This window comes from Symphalangus syndactylus, chromosome 22, assembly GCF_028878055.3.
Source record: "Symphalangus syndactylus isolate Jambi chromosome 22, NHGRI_mSymSyn1-v2.1_pri, whole genome shotgun sequence".
Lineage (NCBI taxonomy): Eukaryota > Metazoa > Chordata > Mammalia > Primates > Hylobatidae > Symphalangus > Symphalangus syndactylus.
This window is the reverse complement of record NC_072444.2, coordinates 9,449,027-9,468,622: the sequence shown is the minus strand read 5'-3', so window position 1 is coordinate 9,468,622 and position 19,596 is coordinate 9,449,027. Positions and strand designations below refer to the sequence as shown.

The 19,596-nt window shown below is 46.1% G+C and overlaps 1 protein-coding gene across 3 annotated transcripts; it reads left to right on the top strand.

Annotated features, from left to right (window-relative positions):
• Positions 1–7,871: 7,871 nt before the first annotated feature.
• Positions 7,872–15,889, top strand: MED18 (mediator complex subunit 18). Of its 3 annotated transcripts, none has more exons than XM_063631531.1 (3): positions 7,872–7,984; positions 9,488–9,626; positions 14,231–15,888. In XM_063631531.1, the coding sequence occupies exons 2-3, from the start codon at positions 9,554–9,556 to the stop codon at positions 14,782–14,784; spliced, it is 627 nt and encodes a 208-aa protein (XP_063487601.1). In that variant the 5' UTR covers positions 7,872–7,984; positions 9,488–9,553; the 3' UTR covers positions 14,785–15,888. The 3 variants fall into 3 exon arrangements, with proteins under 3 accessions (XP_063487601.1, XP_055117362.1, XP_063487602.1); XM_055261387.2 differs by having other exon boundaries at positions 7,875–8,040; positions 14,231–15,887; XM_063631532.1 differs by lacking the exon at positions 7,872–7,984 and adding an exon at positions 8,072–8,659 and having other exon boundaries at positions 14,231–15,889.
• Positions 15,890–19,596: the final 3,707 nt, after the last annotated feature.

Here is a 19,596-nt window from a genome sequence, read left to right as displayed (position 1 = left end):
TTTTTTTTTTTGAGATAGTCTGGCTCTGTCACCCGGGCTGTGGCAGCATCTCAACTCACTATAGCCTTGACCTCCTGGGCTCAAATGACACTCCCACCTCAGCCTCCCAAGTAGCTGGAATTACAGGCACGGGCTACCATGTCTGGCTAATTTTTAAATTTTTTGTAGAGGTGGGGTCTCCCTACATTGCCTAGGCTGGTCTTGAACTACTGGGCTCAAGTGATCTGCCTGCCTCAGCCTCCCAAAGTGCTGGAATTACAGGTATGATCCACCATGTCCAGGACCCATCTTAAGTCCTAAGCACTAGTGTGTTAACCTCTGCCCTTCTGCTTCTCCATGAAGTCTTTTTGGGCTTCCTCATCTCCTCTGGGTTGTACAAAGAGTCTCCTCCAGAAAACATTTGAGTCGATGGTATAAATAACGGCATAAAACCACCTGACCCAAGGAAGGGGGTAATTGTGATGAGATCTTAGGGGACCAGAAGCAAATCCTTTTACTTCCAAATAGATTATATAGCAGACTTGCAATTCTGGCAGCTATGAGATGGAGAGAATACCACCTGCTTCTGAGAGCTAGTATGAGGAGGAAATGAATTATACAGATTCAGCTGAGCATGGTGGCTCACATCTGTAATCCCAGCACTTTGGGAGGCTGAGGCGGGTGGATCACCTGAGGTCTGGAGTTCGAGACCAGCCTGGCCAATGTGGTGAAATCCCATTTCTACCACAAATACAAAAATTAGCTGAGTGTGGTGGTGCACGCTTGTAATCCCAGCTATTTGGGAGGCTGAGGCAGGAGAATCACTTGAACCTGGGAGGTGGAGGTTGCAGTGAGCTGAGATCACGCCACTGCACTTCCACCTGGGTGACCGAGTGAGACTCCATCTCAAAAAAAGAAAATACAGATTCACAGAAAGTGCTTACCCCAGAGCCTGGCACCCAGTAATCACTCACTCAAGGGGAGCTGTCCAGGAAATTTGAGACCCAGTGGGTTAATTATCTTCAGACTAAACCAACACTGATTTCCCCAGACAGCCTGGGAGGGGAGAAACCCAAACAGACAGTTACAGTTCAGCTAAAACAGAGCTAATCTTTAATCTTTTATGGATACATGTAATACATTAACTATTATAGCTTATCCCCTCAAGGCACCTCAACACCTGGTCAACCAGAGGCTAGAGTTGGGTTGGCTGGGCTAAGAGGAAGGGAGCAAGTAAATAGGCCAATTACCCTTCCGCAACAGACTTTCTTAGGGCCCTGCCTTGAGATTAAGAGAATTAAATGGCTAATGCTGCCTGTCATTCAGCCAGTGGGGTGGGGAAGTGAATTTCTTGAGTCAGCACCCAATGAAGAACACTAGGCACAAAATTATATGAGGTGTTTTACCTGTCTCTCAGCAAACTAAACTCCTTAAGAACAAGAATGGTGTCATTTCTTATTTGTCATTGGGTGTTTGCTGACGGTCATTACTATTAATAATGATGCTGTAGTTGTCATAATAGGAAAAAAATCCAAAGGCATAGAATTACGAAGGCTAAGTATCTATGAAATCATAAATTTGACTACTGCATTTTCTCAACTCTAAGATGCATTTTGTGTCTGGGTTTATTGGGCTTCAATTTATAACAGATATATATATATATATATATATATATATATATATATATATATACACATAGAGAGTGTTTATCAATTGACTGAAACTCTGTTATTAAATCAATACTATGACTTACAGTGGATAGTGTCTAGGAATCAAGGAAATATGATAATTCAATCTCTCCCATTCAGAGCAAGAATTCTTTCTTTTCTTTTTTTTTTTTTTTGAGATGGGGTCTCGCTCTGTCGCCCAGCCCAGAGTGCAGTGGCGCAATCTCGGCTCACTGCAAGCTCCGCCTCCCGGGTTCATGCCATTCTCCTGCCTCAGCCCCTCAAGTAGCTGGAACTACAGGTGCCCGCCACCACGCCCGGCTAATTTTTTGTATTTTTAGTAGAGACGGGGTTTCACCGTGTTAACCAGGATGGTCTCGATCTCCTGACCTCGTGATCCGCCCGCCTCGGCCTCCCAAAGTGCTGGGATTACAGGCATGAGCCACCGCACCCGACCCTCTTTTCTTTTTTTTTTGAGATAGAGTCTCGCTCTGTTGCCCAGGCTGGAGTGCAGTGGCACCACCTTGGCTCACTGCAACCTCCGCCTCCCAGGTTCAAGCGATTCTCCTCCCTCAGCGTCCCGAGTAGCTGGCATTACAGGTGTGTGCCACCATGCCCAGCTAATTTTTGTGTTTTTAGTAGAGATGGGGTTTCGCCATGTTGGCCAGGCTGGTCTTGAACTCCTGACCTCAGGTGCAGGTGACCTGCCCACCTAGGCCTCCCAAAGTCCTGTGATTACAGGCGTGAGCTACCACACCTGGCCAATAATTCTTTTTACCACAGTCTCTCCTTCAATATTTCCACTGGAAGGGAGTCTACTTCGTATCCGGGCCCCCCTTCCATTACTGGACACCACCACTGTGACAAGTTGTTCCTTATATTAAGCTGAAATCTATATCCCTATAATTTTCACCCAACGATTCTAGTCCTGTCCTCTGGAACTATACAAAAGCAGTCAGTTTCTCTCAGGAGGCTATTATAGATTGAAGGTTGTGTCTCCCCAAAATTCATATGCTAAATCCTGGGAGAAGTAGAAATTTGCCCAGCACTACGTAGGCACTGTGAACACCTGGAGGGCCTTTAAAAAGAAGAATCCTAACCTCCAATGTGATGGTGAGCCTTTGGAAGATAATTAGGTCGTGAGGGTGAAGTCTTCATGAATGAGATTAGTGCCCTTGTAGGAAAAAACAAGAGAGATGATTTTTCTCTCAGCCATGTGATGATATGAGAACACAGCCATCTGCAATTCATGAAGCCGACCCTCACCAGACACTGTATCTATCAGCACCTCAATCTTGGACTTCCCAGCCTCCAGGAAATATGTGAAATCATTCGTTGTTTTGGCCACCCAGTCTTTGGTAATTTGTTATAGCAATCCAAACTAACACAGAGCAAAGTCTTAGTACAATAAATCTCTGGAGGCAGACAGATTTGGCTTTTAATCCTGACTCTGACACTTATCAGCAATGTACCTAACTTCTCAGAGCCTATTTCCTCATCTGCTAAGTGGGCTGAAGTCCCCATGCTTGTGAGAGTTAAATGAGTTAAATATACCCTAACCCTAACCCTTGCCCTTTCCTCTTCATCTGTCCTCAATCCCCACTGGCTTTGTCATATATTCATATACTGGAAGACAGATGTCATGTTCCACCCTTCGTAAGTCTTTTCTAATTAAACATTCCCCAGTTCCTAAACCATTCTCCTAACAGTGAATCTGATTCATTGCATACCTACAATATACAGTATATACCAGGCATTGCCAAAGGCCTAAGAAGTTAAACTGCCTAGACCCACACAAGCAGTGGCCAGAATTATAGATCTGTCTGACTGTAAAGCCACACCTTCAAATCTAGATCCTATAGCAGTACTGTCCAACAGAAATATGTGAGTCACATATATACTTTTAAATATTCTAGGCCAGGCATGGGGGCTCACACCAGCAATCTGGGAGGCCCAGATAGGGGGATCACTTGAGGACAGGAGTTTGAGACCAGCCTGGCCAACATGGTGAAACCTGGTCTACTTAAAGAAAAAAAAAAAAAAAATTAGGCGGGCGTGGTGGCATGCGTCTGTAGTCTCAGCTACTCAGGAGGCTGAGGCACGAGAATTGCTTGAGTCTGGGAGGCAGAGGTTGCAGTGAGCCAAGATTATGCCACTGTACTCCAGCCTGGGAGACAGAGCAAGACTCTTGTCTCCAAATAAATAAACAAAAATATAAATAAATAAATATTCTAGTAGCACCTTGTAAAAATAAGCTGGGCTCAGTGGCTCACACCTGTAATCCCAGCACTTTGGGAGGCTGAGGCAGGTGGATCCCCTGAGGTCAGGAGTTGAAGACCAGCCTGGCCAACATAGCAAAACCCTGTCTCTACTAAAAAATACAAAAATTAGCCAGGTGTGGCGGTGGGCGCCTGTAGTCCTAGCTACTGGGGAGGCTGAGGAAGGCGAATTGCTTAAACCTGGGAGGCAGAAGTTGCAGTGAGCCAAGATCACGCCACTGCACTCCAGCCTGGACGACAGAGCAAGACTCCATCTCAAAACAAAACAAAACAAATAAAAACAAACAAGTTAAATTAAATGTAACAAAATATTTTTATTTAACCCCAATATCCCAAATATTATCATTTCAGCAAGTACTCTATATAAAAAATTATTGACTTGGTGTTGTGGCTCACACCTATGATCCCAGCACTTTGGGAGGCCTAGGCAGCAGAATTTCTTGAGCCCAGGAGTTGGAGACCAGCCTGGTCAATATAGTGAGACCCTGTCTCTACAAAAAAAGGAAAGAAAAAAAAGGCTGGGGCTGGGCGCGGTGGCTCACGCCTGTAATCTCAGAACTTTGGGAGGCCGAGGCCGGCAGATCACCTGAGGTCAGGGGTTCAAGACCAGCTTGGCCAACATGGCGAACCCCGTCTCTACTAAAACTACAAAAATTAGCCGGGTGTGGTGGCTCATGCCTGTAATTCCAGCTACTCAGGAGGCTGAGGCACAAGAATTACTTGAACCTAGGAGGCAAAGGTTGCAGTGAGCCAAGATGGTGCCACTGCACTCCAGCCTGGGTAACAGAGTGAGACTCTGTTTAAAAATATATATATATGTATATATACATTTTTACATATATTATGTATATATGTGTGTGTATATACGTGTGTGTGTATATATGTGTGTGTGTGTGTGTGTGTATATATATATATATATATATATATATGATTCCTCACTTCAAGATGTTTACAATCTATCCAGGGCGATAAGCCATGCACAAAATACATTCATAGATCCAGTGAGTCTCCCAAAAAATGAAAAAATATTTTTGAAAAAATGGATTTAAAAGAGTGAAGAGTGAAAACAATAAAATAGAATGCACCTGTAATCCCAGCCACTTGGGAGGCTGAGGCAGGAGAATAGCTTGAACCCAGGAGGCGGAGGTTGCAGTGAGCCAAGATCGCGCCACTGTACTCCAGCCTGGGCAACAGAGCGAGACTCTGTCTCAAAAAAAAAAAAAAAAAAAAAGGCCGGGCGCGGTGGCTCACGCTTGTAATCCCAGCACTTTGGGAGGCCGAGGTGGGTGGATCACGTGGTCAGGAGATCCAGACCATCCTGGCTAACACGGTGAAACCCCGTCTCTACTAAAAATACAAAATATTAGCCGGGCGTAGTGGCAGGCGCCTCAGCTACTCAGGAGGCTGAGGCAGGAGAATGGGAGAATGGCATGAACCCGGAAAGTGGAGCTGGCAGTGAGCCGAGATTGCGCCACTGCACTCCAGCCTGGGGGACAGAGCGAGACTCTGTCTCAAAAAAAAAAAAAAAAAAAAAAAAAGCTAATAGCTACTGCTTATTAAATGCCTACAGGCCAGGCATGATGGCTCATGCCTGTAATCCCAGCACTTTAGGAGGCCAAGATGGGAGGATGGCTTGAGGCCAGGAGTTTGAGACCAGTCTGGGTCTCACATAAGTAAGACCCCATCTCTAAAAAAATAAATACAACTAAATAAAAATAAAAGAAAATAAAAATATTAAGTGCTTACAATAAGCCAAGCACTATGTTAAATGCTTTATAACCATCTCATTTGATTTTGGCAAACTCCTTTGAAAGTACTATTATTATCTCTATTTTACAAAAAAGGAAGCTGAGGCTCAGGGAGGGGAAGTGAATTGCCCAAGGTTGCACAGCTGGTAGTGGCAAAGTACAGGGGTGAGCCCCATCCTAAGCTTTAGGCATCATATCCTTATAAGAGAAACCCATCCCTATAATCTCCAGGCTTCCTTCAGGTATTATCACATTGTTTACCCATTTTCTGTCTATCTCCCCTACCTTTTTAAAAAAACTTACTCTTCTTTAAAATACCAGCTAAAATCTGGGTAAACCCTATGGTGCCTCAAATGACCTGTAATTCACTGGACTTTCTATGCTGCAATTAGTGTCTGTATCAGAAAAGAGAGGCCAAAGAAGTTCACAGCCTCCTCTAATCATTACAGCACTTGAGAGCTGGTCACTCTGCCCAATCTTGTGAATCACCAGGTCGATCAGGAGGCACATCCTAAACCCTAGGGCATATGCAACTCTAATAACTGCCAGAGTGCTATGCAAGGCCCAGCCTTGTCAATCTTCTTTTCCTATTTAGTACACTCTTTCAAGATGATCTCATTCGATGTCATGGCTTTTAGCTACCATCTATGAGTCTATGGTTTTGAAATCTCTATCTGTAGCCCATTTCTCTCCCTTGAACTTTGCCATTTGGGTGTCCCACAGACATTTGATGCTCAATGTGTCTACATATGAACTCATCTTTCCTGTCTCATCCACACTGCTCTGTGTTTCCTAGCTTAGAGAAAAAAAGTGCTACAATAGCCACCCAAGGTAGAAATCTGGGCATTTGTGACTCCTTCATCTCTCTGTCTTTACCTCTGGTTAGTCATTAAAGAATTATTTTACATATATATATATATATATATATATGACAGAGTCTTGCTCTGTAGCCCAGGCTGGAGTGCAGTGGCGCGATTTCAGCTCACTGCAACCTCTGCCTCCTGGGTTCAAGCGATTTTGGTGCCTCGGCCACCTGAGTAGCTGGGACTACAGGCGTGTGCCACCATGCCTGGCTAATTTCCTCTTTTTACATTTTTAAAATCTTTTTCTGACAGTTGTTTCTCAGTTAGAGTTGTACCAAAGCGCCTAACTGGTCTTTTCTCTTTAATATTTTTCCAGACAGGATCTCCCTCTGTTGCACAGGCTGGAGTGCAGTGGCGCTATCTCAGCTCACTGCAACCTCTGCCTCCTGGGCTCAAGCAATCCTCCCACCTCAGCCTCCCAAGTAGCTGGGACTGCAGGTGCGAGCCACTACGTTCAGCTAATTTTTATATTTTTTGTAGAGACAGGGTTTCGCCATGTTGTTCAGGCTGGTCTTGAATTCCTGAACTCAAGCCATCGGCCCGCCTTGGCCTCCCAAAGTGCTGGGATTACAGGCCTCAGCCACCGTGTCCGGCCTGGTCTTTTTTCTCTAGGCTGTCTCCTTTCCCAAACTTTTCTCCATGTTGCAGCCAGGGTTCTTTTAAAGCTCACATGTATTCTTTAGTATAGCACTGCAGAATACTCCCAGATCTGGACCTACTCCTTTTCCAGACTCTTTTTTTTTTTTTTTTTCTGAGACAGTGTCTCTCTCTGTAGCTCAGGCTACAAAGCAGTGGCGCGATCTCGGTTCGCCGCAACTCCCGCCTCCCGCGTTCAAGCGATTCTCCCACCTCAGCCACCCTAATAGCTGGGATTACAGGCGCTCGCCACCATGCCCGGCTAATTTTTGTATTTTTAATAGAGATGGAGTTTTACCATCTTGGCCAGGCTGGTCTCGAACTCCTGACCTCAAGTGATCCACCTGCCTCGGCCTCCCAAAATGCTGGGGTTACAGGCGTGAGCCACCGCGCCCAACCCCTCAGTTCTTTTTTCTTTTTAAACCCATTATAATCTCTGTAAGTCCTATCAGTTCCAAGAGACTTTCTACACAAATATATCTCCAGGTTGTCAAATCTAAAAAGATTTTCCCAGAGGCTGGCCTATGACGTCAAGGATCCAGGTAGCGCCCGGAGGAAAGCGCCAAAGGAGGCCGCCATCTTTCATACGGCAGCCCGGCATTTTGCGCATGCGCTTCTGATTATGCTCAATGAAGCTCTTCGGCCTTCTCGGCACCCATACTTTTGGGAACGGCAGTTTCGAGGTTTGTGAGTCGTCGGCTTCCGACCGGAAGTGAAAAGAGGAGGAAGTTAGCTGGTTGCACCGGTCTGGGGGCTTCCCGGGCTCGGGTAGCCAGAGTGCTGGGATCTAATCGTCGCTCAAAGGCTCCTAGGTGCGCGGGTGGATATAATTCCCGGCTTCTGGAGAAGACACTAGAGCCTCAAGGAGGTGTGCTTCTAGTGTTTAAGTGGACACGTGTTCTGGATGCCGGCTTAGAAGGACCTATATACCATCATCTTAAAATAACTTCCTCTTGGCTCTCTCTCTCTTTTGTTTTTTTTTTTTTTTTGAGACGGAGTTTCGCTCTTGTTGTCCAGGCTGGAGTGCAATGGCGCGATTTCGGCTCGCCGCAACCTCGCCTTCCGGGTTCAAGCGATTCTCCTGCCTCAGCCTCCCGAGTAGCTGGGATTACAGGCGCTCGCCACCAGGCCTGGCAAATTTTTTGTATTTTTAGTGGCACTGGCCTTCAAAGGGGGTTTGAAGACGGGGTTTTTTCATGTTGGTCAGGCTGGTCTCAAACTCCCAACCTCCAGTTGATCCGCCGGCCTCGGCCTTCCAAAGTACTGGGATTACAGGCGTGAGCCACCGCGCCCGGACTTGGCTCTCTTTAAAAGGCATTTTTAGGCCAGCCGCAGTGGTTCTCCCGCCTGTAGTCCCAGCTACTCGGGAGGCTGAGGCGGGAGGATCGCTTGAGCCCAGGAGTTCGAGGTTATAGTGAGCTAGGAACTCCCCACTGCACTCCAGTCTGGGCTACAGAGGGAGATCCTGTCACCAAAAAAAGAAAAAGGTACGGGGGAAGGCACTTGCAGAGAGATAGAACGCCTAGATTCTAGTTTGGTCCAAACTCTGCTACCAACTTGCTGTGTGTATCCTTCTGTCCCTCTCCAAGTCTCAATATCCTCATCTATGAAATGAAGGTCCCTTAAGTCCTTTTTCAGTTCTTCTGAATTTTGTTGCCTCTTTATTACCTCGTTTGAGCCACATAGCCTTGGGAGTTAAAAATCACTGGCCTTTGGCCAGGCGCGGTGGCTCACACCTGTAATGCCAGCACTTTGGGAGGCCGGATCACCTGAGGATCACCTGAGGCCAGGAGTTCGAGGCCAACCTGGCCAACACGACCAAACCCCGTCTCTACTAAAAATACAAAAAAAGTTAGCCGGGCGTGGTTGCGGGCACCTGTAATCCCAGCTACTCGGGAGGCTGAGGCAGGAGAATCGCTTGAACCTGGGAGGCGGAGGCTGCAGTGAACAGAGATTGCGCCATTGCACTCCAGCCTGGGCGACAAGAGTGAAACTCCGTCTCAAAAAAAAAAATCACTGGCCTCATTTTATAAGGAAGACATTGAGTCCCAGGGTGAGGGGTTATAGATAGGACTTTCTCAAGATTGCACAGGTAACTTGGAGGTTTCAGAACTTGAGACTAGAAGGTAATGCTGTAACTCCATGACCAAATCTCCTTTTTATATTTCTGTGTATCGTCAGTTCCTGGAACTGGCCATATAAGGAGATACTCAAACGTTTTTGAATGAATGAATCTTTGATTTGAAGGCCAGTGCCACAACAGATCTGGTCTCTCTCCACCACTCTGATGTATAAACAAGTGAACTCTTTTCCAGGTACATCCCGTGCCTTACCTGACTGGGGGCTCTGAGTCCAGTTGTGTTGTCTTCAACTTAGACACCATGGAGGCACCTCCAGTCACCATGATGCCTGTCACTGGGGGCACCATTAACATGATGGAGTACCTGTTGCAGGGTAAGTGAACCAGGGCACTTGGATTACCTGTTTTCCTCATCTCTGTTCAGCTTCCCTTAAGATGAGAGACTTAACACAAAAGCAGCCTGCACAGTTTCTGGCATCCAGCTATGTTTTTAACTGTTACTTTAAATTATAGTTTTATATGCACTAAGCATAATAAATTTGCCATCTTGGCTGGGCACGGTGGTTCACACGTGTAATCCCAGTACTCTGGGAGGCCGAGGCGGGCGGATCACAAGGTCAGGAGATGGAGACCATCCTGGCTAACACGGTGAAACCCTGTCTCTACTAAAAATGCAAAAGAAATTAGCCCGACGTGGTGGCGGGCACCTGTAGTCCCAGCTACTCAGGAGGCTGAGGCAGGAGAATGGTGTGAACCTGGGAGGCAGAGGTTGCAGTGAGCCGAGATTGCGCCACTGCACTCCAGCCTGGGCGACAGAGCGAGACTCTGTCTCAAAAAAAAAAAAAAAATTGCCATCTTAACATATTTAAGTGTACAGTTCAGTATTGTTAAATATATTAACATTGTTAAACAACAGATCTTTAGAACTTTGGTTTATTGTGAGTAGCTTGAAAAAATTCTTAGTATAACTTTTTTTTTCTTTGAGACAGAGTCTCAATCTGTCACCCAGGCTGGAACGCAGTGGCACAATAACAGCTCAGTGCAACCTCTATCTACTTCCCGGGTTCGAGGGATTCTTGTGTCTCAGCCCTGTGAATAGCTGGGATTGCAGGCGTGCATCACCACGCCCAACTAATTTTTGTATTTTTAGTAGAGAGTTGCGGTTTCATCACGTTGGCCAAACTGGTCTTGAACTCTTGCCCTCAAGTGATATACTTGCCTTGGCCTCCCAAAGTGCTAGGATTACAGGGATGAGCTGCAGTGCCCGGCCTAAAATACTTAAGTTTTTCATCCTATAAAACTGCAACTCTATACCCATTAAACACTAATTCCTACTCCCCTCTATGCCAAACCCTCAGCAACTATCTTTCTAGGTCCTGTTTCTCTGATTTTTTTTTTTTTTTTTTAAGACGGATTCTCGGCCGGGCGCGGTGGCTCAAGCCTGTAATCCCAGCACTTTGGGAGGCCGAGGTGGGCGGATCACAAGGTCAGGAGATCGAGACCATCCTGGCTAACATGGTGAAACCCTGTCTCTACTAAAAATACAAAAAAAAAATTAGCCAGGCGTGGTGGCGGGTGCCTGTAGTCCTAGCTACTTGGGAGGGTGAGGCAGGAGAATGGCATGAACCCGGGAGGCGGAGCTTGCAGTGAGCTGAGACCGCGCCACTGCACTCCAGCCTGGGCGACAGAGGGAGATTCCATCTCAAAAAAAAAAAAAAAGACGGATTCTCACTCTGTTGCCCAGGCTGGAGCACAGTGGTGCAATCTCGGCTTATTGCAGCCTCTGCCTCCCAGATTAAAGCGATTCTCCTGCCTCAGCCTCCTAAGTAGCGGGATTACAGGTGTGCACCACCATGCCCAGCTAATTTTTGTATTTTTAGTAGAGACAGTTTCTCCATGTTGGCCAGGCTGGTCTCGAACTCCTGACCTCAGGTGATCCACCCGCCTCGGCCTCCCAAAGTGCTGGGATTATAGGCGTGAGCCACTGCGCCGGGCCAGATTTTGTAAACAAGTATCTGAATATGTTCCTAACATTTGAACCATAGCCATGGAGGCAGAAAGATCACTAAAAAAATGTATGTCAAGCCAGCTATTACAGGTTTATGCCTGTAATTCCAGTCGTTTGGGAGGCTAAGGCTGCAGTATTGCTTGAGTTCAGGAATTCAGGATTAGTCTGGACAACATAGCAAGAACTCATCTCTACTAAAAAAAAAAAAAAAAAAAATTAGCTGGGCATGGTGGTGTGCACCTGTAGTCTGAACTACTTGGGAGGCTGTGGTGGGAGGATCACTTGAGCCGAGGGGATGGAGGCTGCAAAGAGTTATAATCACGACACTGCTCTATAGCCTGGAGACAGATCAAGACCCTATCTAAAAAAAAAAAAAAAAAAAAAAAACCATGCCATAAAAGTAAAGCAGGAAAGTGGCTAGAGATTGGCAGGACACGTACTATTTTATTACGGTGGTCAGAAAAGGCCTTGATGATAAAGTCACTTGAGCAGAGACCTGACAAAAGTGATAGAGTAGACATGCAGATGGGAAGAACATCCTAAGCATAGAGAATAGGAGAAGGGGTCTGGCAGGAAGGTCACTCCTGGAGAGAATGATCAAGGGGACAAATAGAAGGAGATGATGTTTGGCAGGTAGCAGAGACCATAATATGTAGGGCCTTGTCGACAACGGTAAAGATGTTGGCTTTTATTCTGAATGACACACGAAGCCACTGGAGTGTTCTGAGTAGAGCGGTGTTGTTATCTGCCCAATAATTTAATAGACCATTTGGCTTTCATATGGAGAAGAGAGGAAGAAAGCAAAGGTAGAAACAGGCTATTGCAAAGACCAGGCAAGAAATGAGGGTGACTTCATTTGAAGGAACTAGGTTGAAGTGCCCAGAGGAGTGAGAAGTGATTGCATTCTGCATTTATTTCAAAAATACGGATTCAATGGAAGGTGTGAAAGAAAGAAAGAAGTCAAAGATGATTTTCTGGTTTTTGGCCTGGGTAACCAACTAAAAACAGAGAGTTGCCATTTACTGCGATGTTGAAGACTGCAGGGTGAATAAGGTTTTGGAGGAAAAAACCAACAGTTTGATATTGAACATGTTAAGATAAAGATGTCTGTTAGGCATCCAAGTGAGGAAACTGAGTAGTTAGTTGGATGTTTTCATCTGTAGTTCAGAGATAAAAATGTGGGAGTCCGCAGGGCCTAAATGATATTTAAAGCCATGGGACCAAATAAAGTCACCTAGGGAGGAAAAGAGTATTGATACAGAAGAGGACCAGGATTGAGCGCTAGTCCTGCAGCGTTTAGGGAAGATGAGCGAGACCACGCAAAGAAGACTTAAACGGAATGGTCAGCAAGTTAAGTGAAGACAAGAAAGTTGTGTCTCAGAGGCCAAGGGAAGAATAGATTTCATAGTGGGTATAATCTACTGTAACAATTGTATTGGCTGGGCACAGTGGCTCACGCCTGTAATCCCAGCACTTTGGGAGGCCGAGGCGGGTGGATCACGAGGTCAGGAGATCAAGACCATCCTGGCCAACAAGGTGAAACCCCGTCTCTACTAAAAATACAAAAAATTAGCCGGGTGCGGTGGCGGGCGCCTGTAGTCCCAGCTACTCGGGAGGCTGAGGCAGGAGAATGGCATGAACCCGGGAGATGGAGCTTGCAGTGAGCCGAGATGGCGTCATTGCACTCCAGCCTGGGTGACAGAGCGAGACTCCGTCTCAAAAAAAAAAAAAAAAAAACAGTTGTGTCAGATGTTGCCAAGAGGATGAAGATTCTCTGAAGCAATTCACTCTCTTCTACTTACATATAGAAGAGGAAAACTTTTCCTGATAAAAAGGAAACTTTAGCCAGGTGCAGTGGCTCCATGCCTGTAATCTCAGCACTTTGGGAGGCTGAGGCAGGCGGATCACGAGGTCAAGAGATCGAGACCATCCTGGCCAACGTGGTGAAACCCTGTCTCTACTAAAAATACAAAAATTAGCTGGGTGTGGTGGCGGGCGCCTGTAGTCCCAGCTACTCAGGAGGCTGAGGCAGGAGAATCTCTTGGACCCAGGAGGTGGAGGTTGCAGTGAGCCGAGATCGCACCACTGCACTCCAGCCTGGAGACAGAGCTAGACTCCGTCTCAAAAAAAGCGGGGGAGACTTTATATTTCTTCTATAGATGGAAGACTTTGATTTGTTGGAAATAGAAGGCAATTGTTAAAATATATAACAAAATAGTGTTATTTGTTGGTGGCTTGTGCCTGTAATCCCAACACTTTGGGAGACCAAGGCCAGGAGTTCAAGACCAACCTGGGCAACATAGTAAGACCCTATCTTGACAGAAATAAATAAATGCATAACGAAAACAGTATTATTACATTCTAGATGACACTGTTGCTGATAAAAGGCTCTAAGCGGGCCTGCTGGAGATGAGCATTAGAGGAGGCCTAAAGACTTTGTAGTGCTAAATAAGAAAATTCCAAAAAATTGAAAAGGAAAATAACTTTCTCACAACGTTATACAATACCTTGGTAGTGTAATTTCTGTAAAATCTCATGTTTGGCCCTATGTTTGATGAAATGCTTCACTAAACTGTTTTGTTTTTTCTTTTTTTTTTTTTTGAGACGGAGTCTTGCTCTGTCGCCCAGGCTGGAGTGCAGTGGCGCAATCTCGGCTCACGGCCAGCTCCGCCTCCCAGGTTCACGCCATTCTCCTGCCTCAGCCTCCCGAGTAGCTGGGACTACAGGCGCCCACCACCACGCCTGGCTAATTTTTTGTATTTTTAGTAGAGACGGGGTTTCACTATATTAGCCAGGATGGTCTCGATCTCCTGACCTCGTGATCTGCCCTCCTCAGCCTCCCAAAGTGCTGGGATTACAGGCGTGAGCCACCGTGCCCGGCCGGTTTTTCATTTAAGTTTTTTTGATCGTATGCTGACTCCATGACCTAAAATCAAACACAGGACTCGGTGGTGCTTTTTCCGTTTTCAGGAAGTGTTTTAGATCACAGTCTGGAAAGCCTCATCCACCGCCTTCGTGGTTTGTGTGACAACATGGAACCTGAGACTTTCCTTGACCATGAGATGGTATTCCTCCTTAAGGGCCAGCAAGCCAGCCCGTTTGTTCTCAGGGCCCGACGCTCTATGGACAGGGCAGGGGCAGCCTGGCATCTGCGCTACCTGGGACAGCCAGAAATGGGAGACAAGAACCGCCACGCCCTGGTGCGAAACTGCGTGGACATTGCCACATCTGAGAACCTCACCGACTTCTTGATGGAAATGGGCTTCCGCATGGACCATGAGTTTGTTGCTAAGGGACATTTGTTCCGTAAGGGCATCATGAAGATTATGGTGTACAAGATTTTCCGCGTCCTGGTGCCAGGGAACACAGACAGCACTGAGGCCTTGTCACTCTCCTATCTCGTGGAATTAAGTGTGGTAGCACCCGCTGGGCAGGACATGGTCTCTGATGACATGAAGAACTTTGCAGAACAGCTAAAACCTCTGGTTCACCTGGAGAAAATAGACCCCAAGAGGCTCATGTGACTAAGAGGATCTGTCCACATTTGGGGCCTATCCTTACTTGTTTGAAAAAATATGTTTGCTTTTTTTTTATTTTTTGTTTCGTTTTTGAGACAGAGTCTTGCTCTGTTTCCCAGGCTGGAGTGCAGTGGCGCGATCTCGGCTCACAGCAACCTCCACCTCCCGGGTTCAAGGAGTTCTCCCGCCTCAGCCTCCTGAGTAGCTGGGATTACAGGAGCGTGCCACCATGCTCAGCTAATTTTTGTGTGTTTAGTAGAGATGGGGATTCACCATGTTGGTCAGGCTATTCTCGAACTCATGACCTCGTGATCCACCCACCTTGGCCTCCCAAAGTGCTGGGATTACAGGCATGAGCCACCATGCCTGGCCAAAAAAATATGTTTTAAATGCCCCATTTCACCATTGCCAGGCAGGCATTCTTCCTTCAGGGAGAGGATGGTGAGAATTAATTGGTTCTTTGCACTGTTCTCCTCATGTGGTGATTTCACTTTCATGACAGCCTTTCTACATTAAAGGTTCAGGATATCACAGAGAATCTATCTAATCCCACTGTATTAAGAGGGGAAACCGGGCCAAGCGCAGTGGCTCACACCTCTAATCCCAGCACTTTGGGAGGCCGAGGTAGGTGGATCACCCGAGGTCGGGAGTTTGAGACCAGCCTGGCCAAATGGTGAAACCCCATCTCTACGAAAAATACAAAATTTAGCTGGGCATGGTGGCGGGCACCTGTAATCCCAGCTACTTGAGAAGCTGAGGCTGGAGAATCGCTTGAACCCGGGAGGCGAAGGTTGCAGTGACCAGAGATGACGCCATTGCACTCCAGCCTGGGTGAGAAGAGCGAAACTCCGTCTCAAAAAAAAAAAAAAAAAAAAAAAATGAAGAGGGGAAACCAGAATAAATTAGCTTTTGGAAAGGAAAATTTCTTCTTTGGCCATTTGTGTTTAAGGTTAGAGTCTTTGGCCATTTGTGTTGTAACATTAGAGTCTGTGAGCTTGTGTTATATGGTAATAAAGCCGATGAAGAGAAATGTCTGTGTAATTCTGATTCTTTATTCCCTCACCCTGTAAACTTGGTGTGTATTCATTACCAGTTGAAGCAAAAAAATGACCGTTCCTAGTTTTAATTATGGTAGAGATGAGGATGAGAGTTTTCACCTTTCATAAAAGTAGCACATTTATTGTTGAAAACTTTTAAAATAGTACAGATAAAAAATAACACCTATTATCCAAAGAGAAGTACTAGTTCTATTTTGGTATTTATCCTTCTAGTCTTTATTTTTTATAAATTTATGTATATGAAATACGTTTATTTTATAAAAAGATTCCATATATACTGGTTTATAACCCTTTTTTCCCATTCATCTATCATTAACGTCTTTCTAGGACATTTGTCTACACTCTCCTTTTGTTAATTTTTTTTTTTTTTTTTTTTTTTTTGAGACAGTTTCGCTCTTGTTTCCCAGGCTGGAGTGCAGTAAAATGATCTCAGCTCACTGCAACCTCCACCTCCCAGGTTCAAGTGATTCTCCTGCCTCAGCTTCCCAAGTAGCTGGGATTACAGGCATGCGCCACCACACCCGGCTAATTTTTTTTTTTTTGAGACGGAGTACAGTGGCGCAGTCTTGGCTCACTGCAAGCTCCGCCTCCCAGGTTCACGCCATTCTCCTGCCTCAGCCTCCCGAGTAGGTAGGGCCACAGGCGCCTGCCACCACGCCCGGCTAATTTTTTGTATTTTTAGTAGAAACGGGGTTTCACCATGTTAGCCAGGATGGTCTCGATCTCCTGACTTCGTGATCCGCCCGCCTCGGCCTCCCAAAGTGCTGGAATTACAGGTGTGAGCCACCGCGCCCGGCCTTAATTTTTTGTATTACATTTTTTATTTTCGAGACAGGGTCTCACTGTCGTCCAGGCTGGGGTGCAGTGGCATGGTATTTTTAAGAGATGGAGTTTCAGCATGTTGGTCAGGCTGGTCTTGAACTCCCTGCCTCAGCCTCCCAAAGTGCTGGGATTACAGGCATGAGTCACCGCACTCGGCCAAAATTTTTTCTTTTTAAAGCTAGTTTATTGAGTTCGTGTTATGTGTCAGTGCTATCCTAAGTGCTTCAGGTATGTTAAACCCATTTTGTAAACCAAGGAGCTGGTACATATAGATTAATCAACTTTCCTTGAGCTATACAGCTACTGATTGGCAGAGCTGGTATTTAAATATTGACAATCATAATTGCTATTTCTATTTCATCATATGGATTTGCTATAAGTTATTTAATTGAATCCTCTATGATTTTCAGTTTGATCCCATTTTTTTTGCTTTTATAAGCTGTGTAACAATAGAGCTTTTATTTATTTTTTGTTTTTGAGACAGAGTCTTGCTCTGTCGCCCAGGCTGGAGTGCAATTGCATGATCTCAGCTCACTGCAACCTCCGCCTCCTGGGTTCAGGTGATTTCCAGTTAATTTTTATATTTTTAGTAGAGAGGGAGTTTCACCATGTTGGCCAGGCTGGTCTTGAACTCCTGAACTCAAGTGATCTGCCTGCCTCAGCCTCCCAAAATGCTGGGATTACAGACATGAGCCATTGTGCCTGGCCCGATATGTACTTGTTACTCTACGTAAATCTAACTCATAACTTCCAACTTGCTTATGCTTTCATACTAATTTAAGTATTAGTATTTAAATAGTGCTTGCTCCATGGCAGGTACTTTATTTTTATTATTTATTAATTCATTTATTTTTTGAGACAGAGTCTTGCTCTGTTGCCCAGGCTGGAGTGCAGTGGTGCCATCTCGGCTCACTGCAACCTCCTCCTCCCGGGTTCAAGCAATGCTCCTACCTCAGCCTCCTGGGTAGCTGGGATTATAGGCATGTGCCACCATGCCCGGCTAATTTTGATTTTTTTTTTTTTTTTTTTTTTTTTTGAGAGGGAGTTTTGCTCTTGTTGCCAGGCTGGAGTGCAATGGCGCAATTGCAGCTCACTGCAACCTCTGCCTCCCGGGTTCAAGTGATTCTCCTGCCTTAGCCTCCCGAGTAGCTGGGATTACAGGCACCCATCACCACAGCCGACTAATTTTTGTATTTTTAGTAGAGACGGGGTTTTACCATGTTGATCAGGCTGCTCTTGAACTCCTGATCTCAGGCGATCCACCTGCCTTGGCCTCCCAAAGTGCTGGGATTACAGACTTGAGCCATCGCGCCCAGCCATGACAGGTACTTTAAATGTTTCAACTCATGTACTTCTCATAACAACTGTATGAGGGTTGTGAGTTACTCCATTTTATAGATGAGGTTATACAGAGAGGTTTCTCAATTTTTTTTTTTTTTTTTTTTTTTCAGATAGTCTTCTCACTCTGTTGCCTAGGCTGGGGCACAGTGGCACAATCACAGCTCACTGCAGCCTCGACATCCTGGGCTCAGGTGGTCTTCCCACCTCAGCTTCCCGGGTAGCTGGGACTACAGGCATGCACCACCACACCTGGCTAATTATTTTATTTTTTTTGTAGAGATAGGGTTTCACCACGTTGCCCAGGCTGGTCTAAAATTTCTGGGCTCAAACAGTCCGCCTGCCTTGGCCTTCCAAAATGGTGGGATTACAGGCATGAGCCACTGCAACCAACCTCAAATTTCTTTTTTCTGTTGTCCAAAGTCGGAACTAGTAAGTGGTAGAGCCTGAATTTCAAATCAGGCAGATCATCTCCACAATCTAGGCACATAATCACTGTGTATTACTCATTTAGTCCCTTTATATCATAGAAACCTAGACTGCTGCTGGGTGGGTAATTCATGCCTATAATCCCAGCACTTTGGGAAGCTGAGGTGAAAGGATTGCCTGAGGCCAGGAATCTGAGACCAGCCTGGACAACATAGTGAGACCCCATCTCTAAAAAAAAATTTTTTTTAAGCTTGGTATGGTGGCACAGGCCTGTAGTCCTAGCCACTTGGGAGGCTGAGGCAGGAAGATCATTTGAGCCCAGGAAGTTGAGGCTGCAGAGCTATTATGGTGTCATTGCACTCCAGCCTCAGGGACAGCGAGACCCTGCATTTATTAAAAACAACAACAGGCCGGGCATGGTGGCTCACGCCTGTAATCCCAGCACTTTGGGAGGCCGAGGCAGGCGGATCACGAGGTCAGGAGATCGAGACCACGGTGAAACCCCGTCTCTACTAAAAATATAAAAATTAGCCGGGCGCGGTGGCTCACGCTTGTAATCCCAGCACTTTGGGAGGCCGAGGCAGGCGGATTACCTGTCAGGAGTTTGAGACCAGCCTGGCCAACATGGTGAAACCCCATCTCTACTAAAAATATAAAAATTAGCCGGGCATGGTGGCACACGCCTGTAATCCCAGCTTCTTGGGAGACTGAGGCAGGAGAATTGCTTGAGCCCAGGAGACAGAGGTTGCAGTGAGCTGAGATTGTGCCATGGCAATCCAGCCTGGCCGATAGAGCGAGACTCTGTCTCAAAAAAACAAAAACAAAAACACCCAAGATTGCCTGCAACTCTTCACTACCATAAAAAATGTGAAAATAAGCAAATTCGTAGATTGTTATAAAAATTCCCCTGGGTGACCGGGCGCAGTGGCTCATACCTGTAATCCCAGCACTTCGGGCGGCCAAGGCGGGTGGATCAACTGAGGTCAGAAGTTCGAGACCAGCCTGGCCAACATGGTGAAACCCTGTATCTACTAAAAATGCAAAAAATTGCCAGGCGTGGCATGCCCCTGTAATGCAAGCTACTCGAGAGGCTGAGGTGGGAGAACTGCTTGAATCTGGGAGGCAGAGGCGGAGGCTGCAGTGAGCCAAGATTGTGCCACTGCACTCCAAC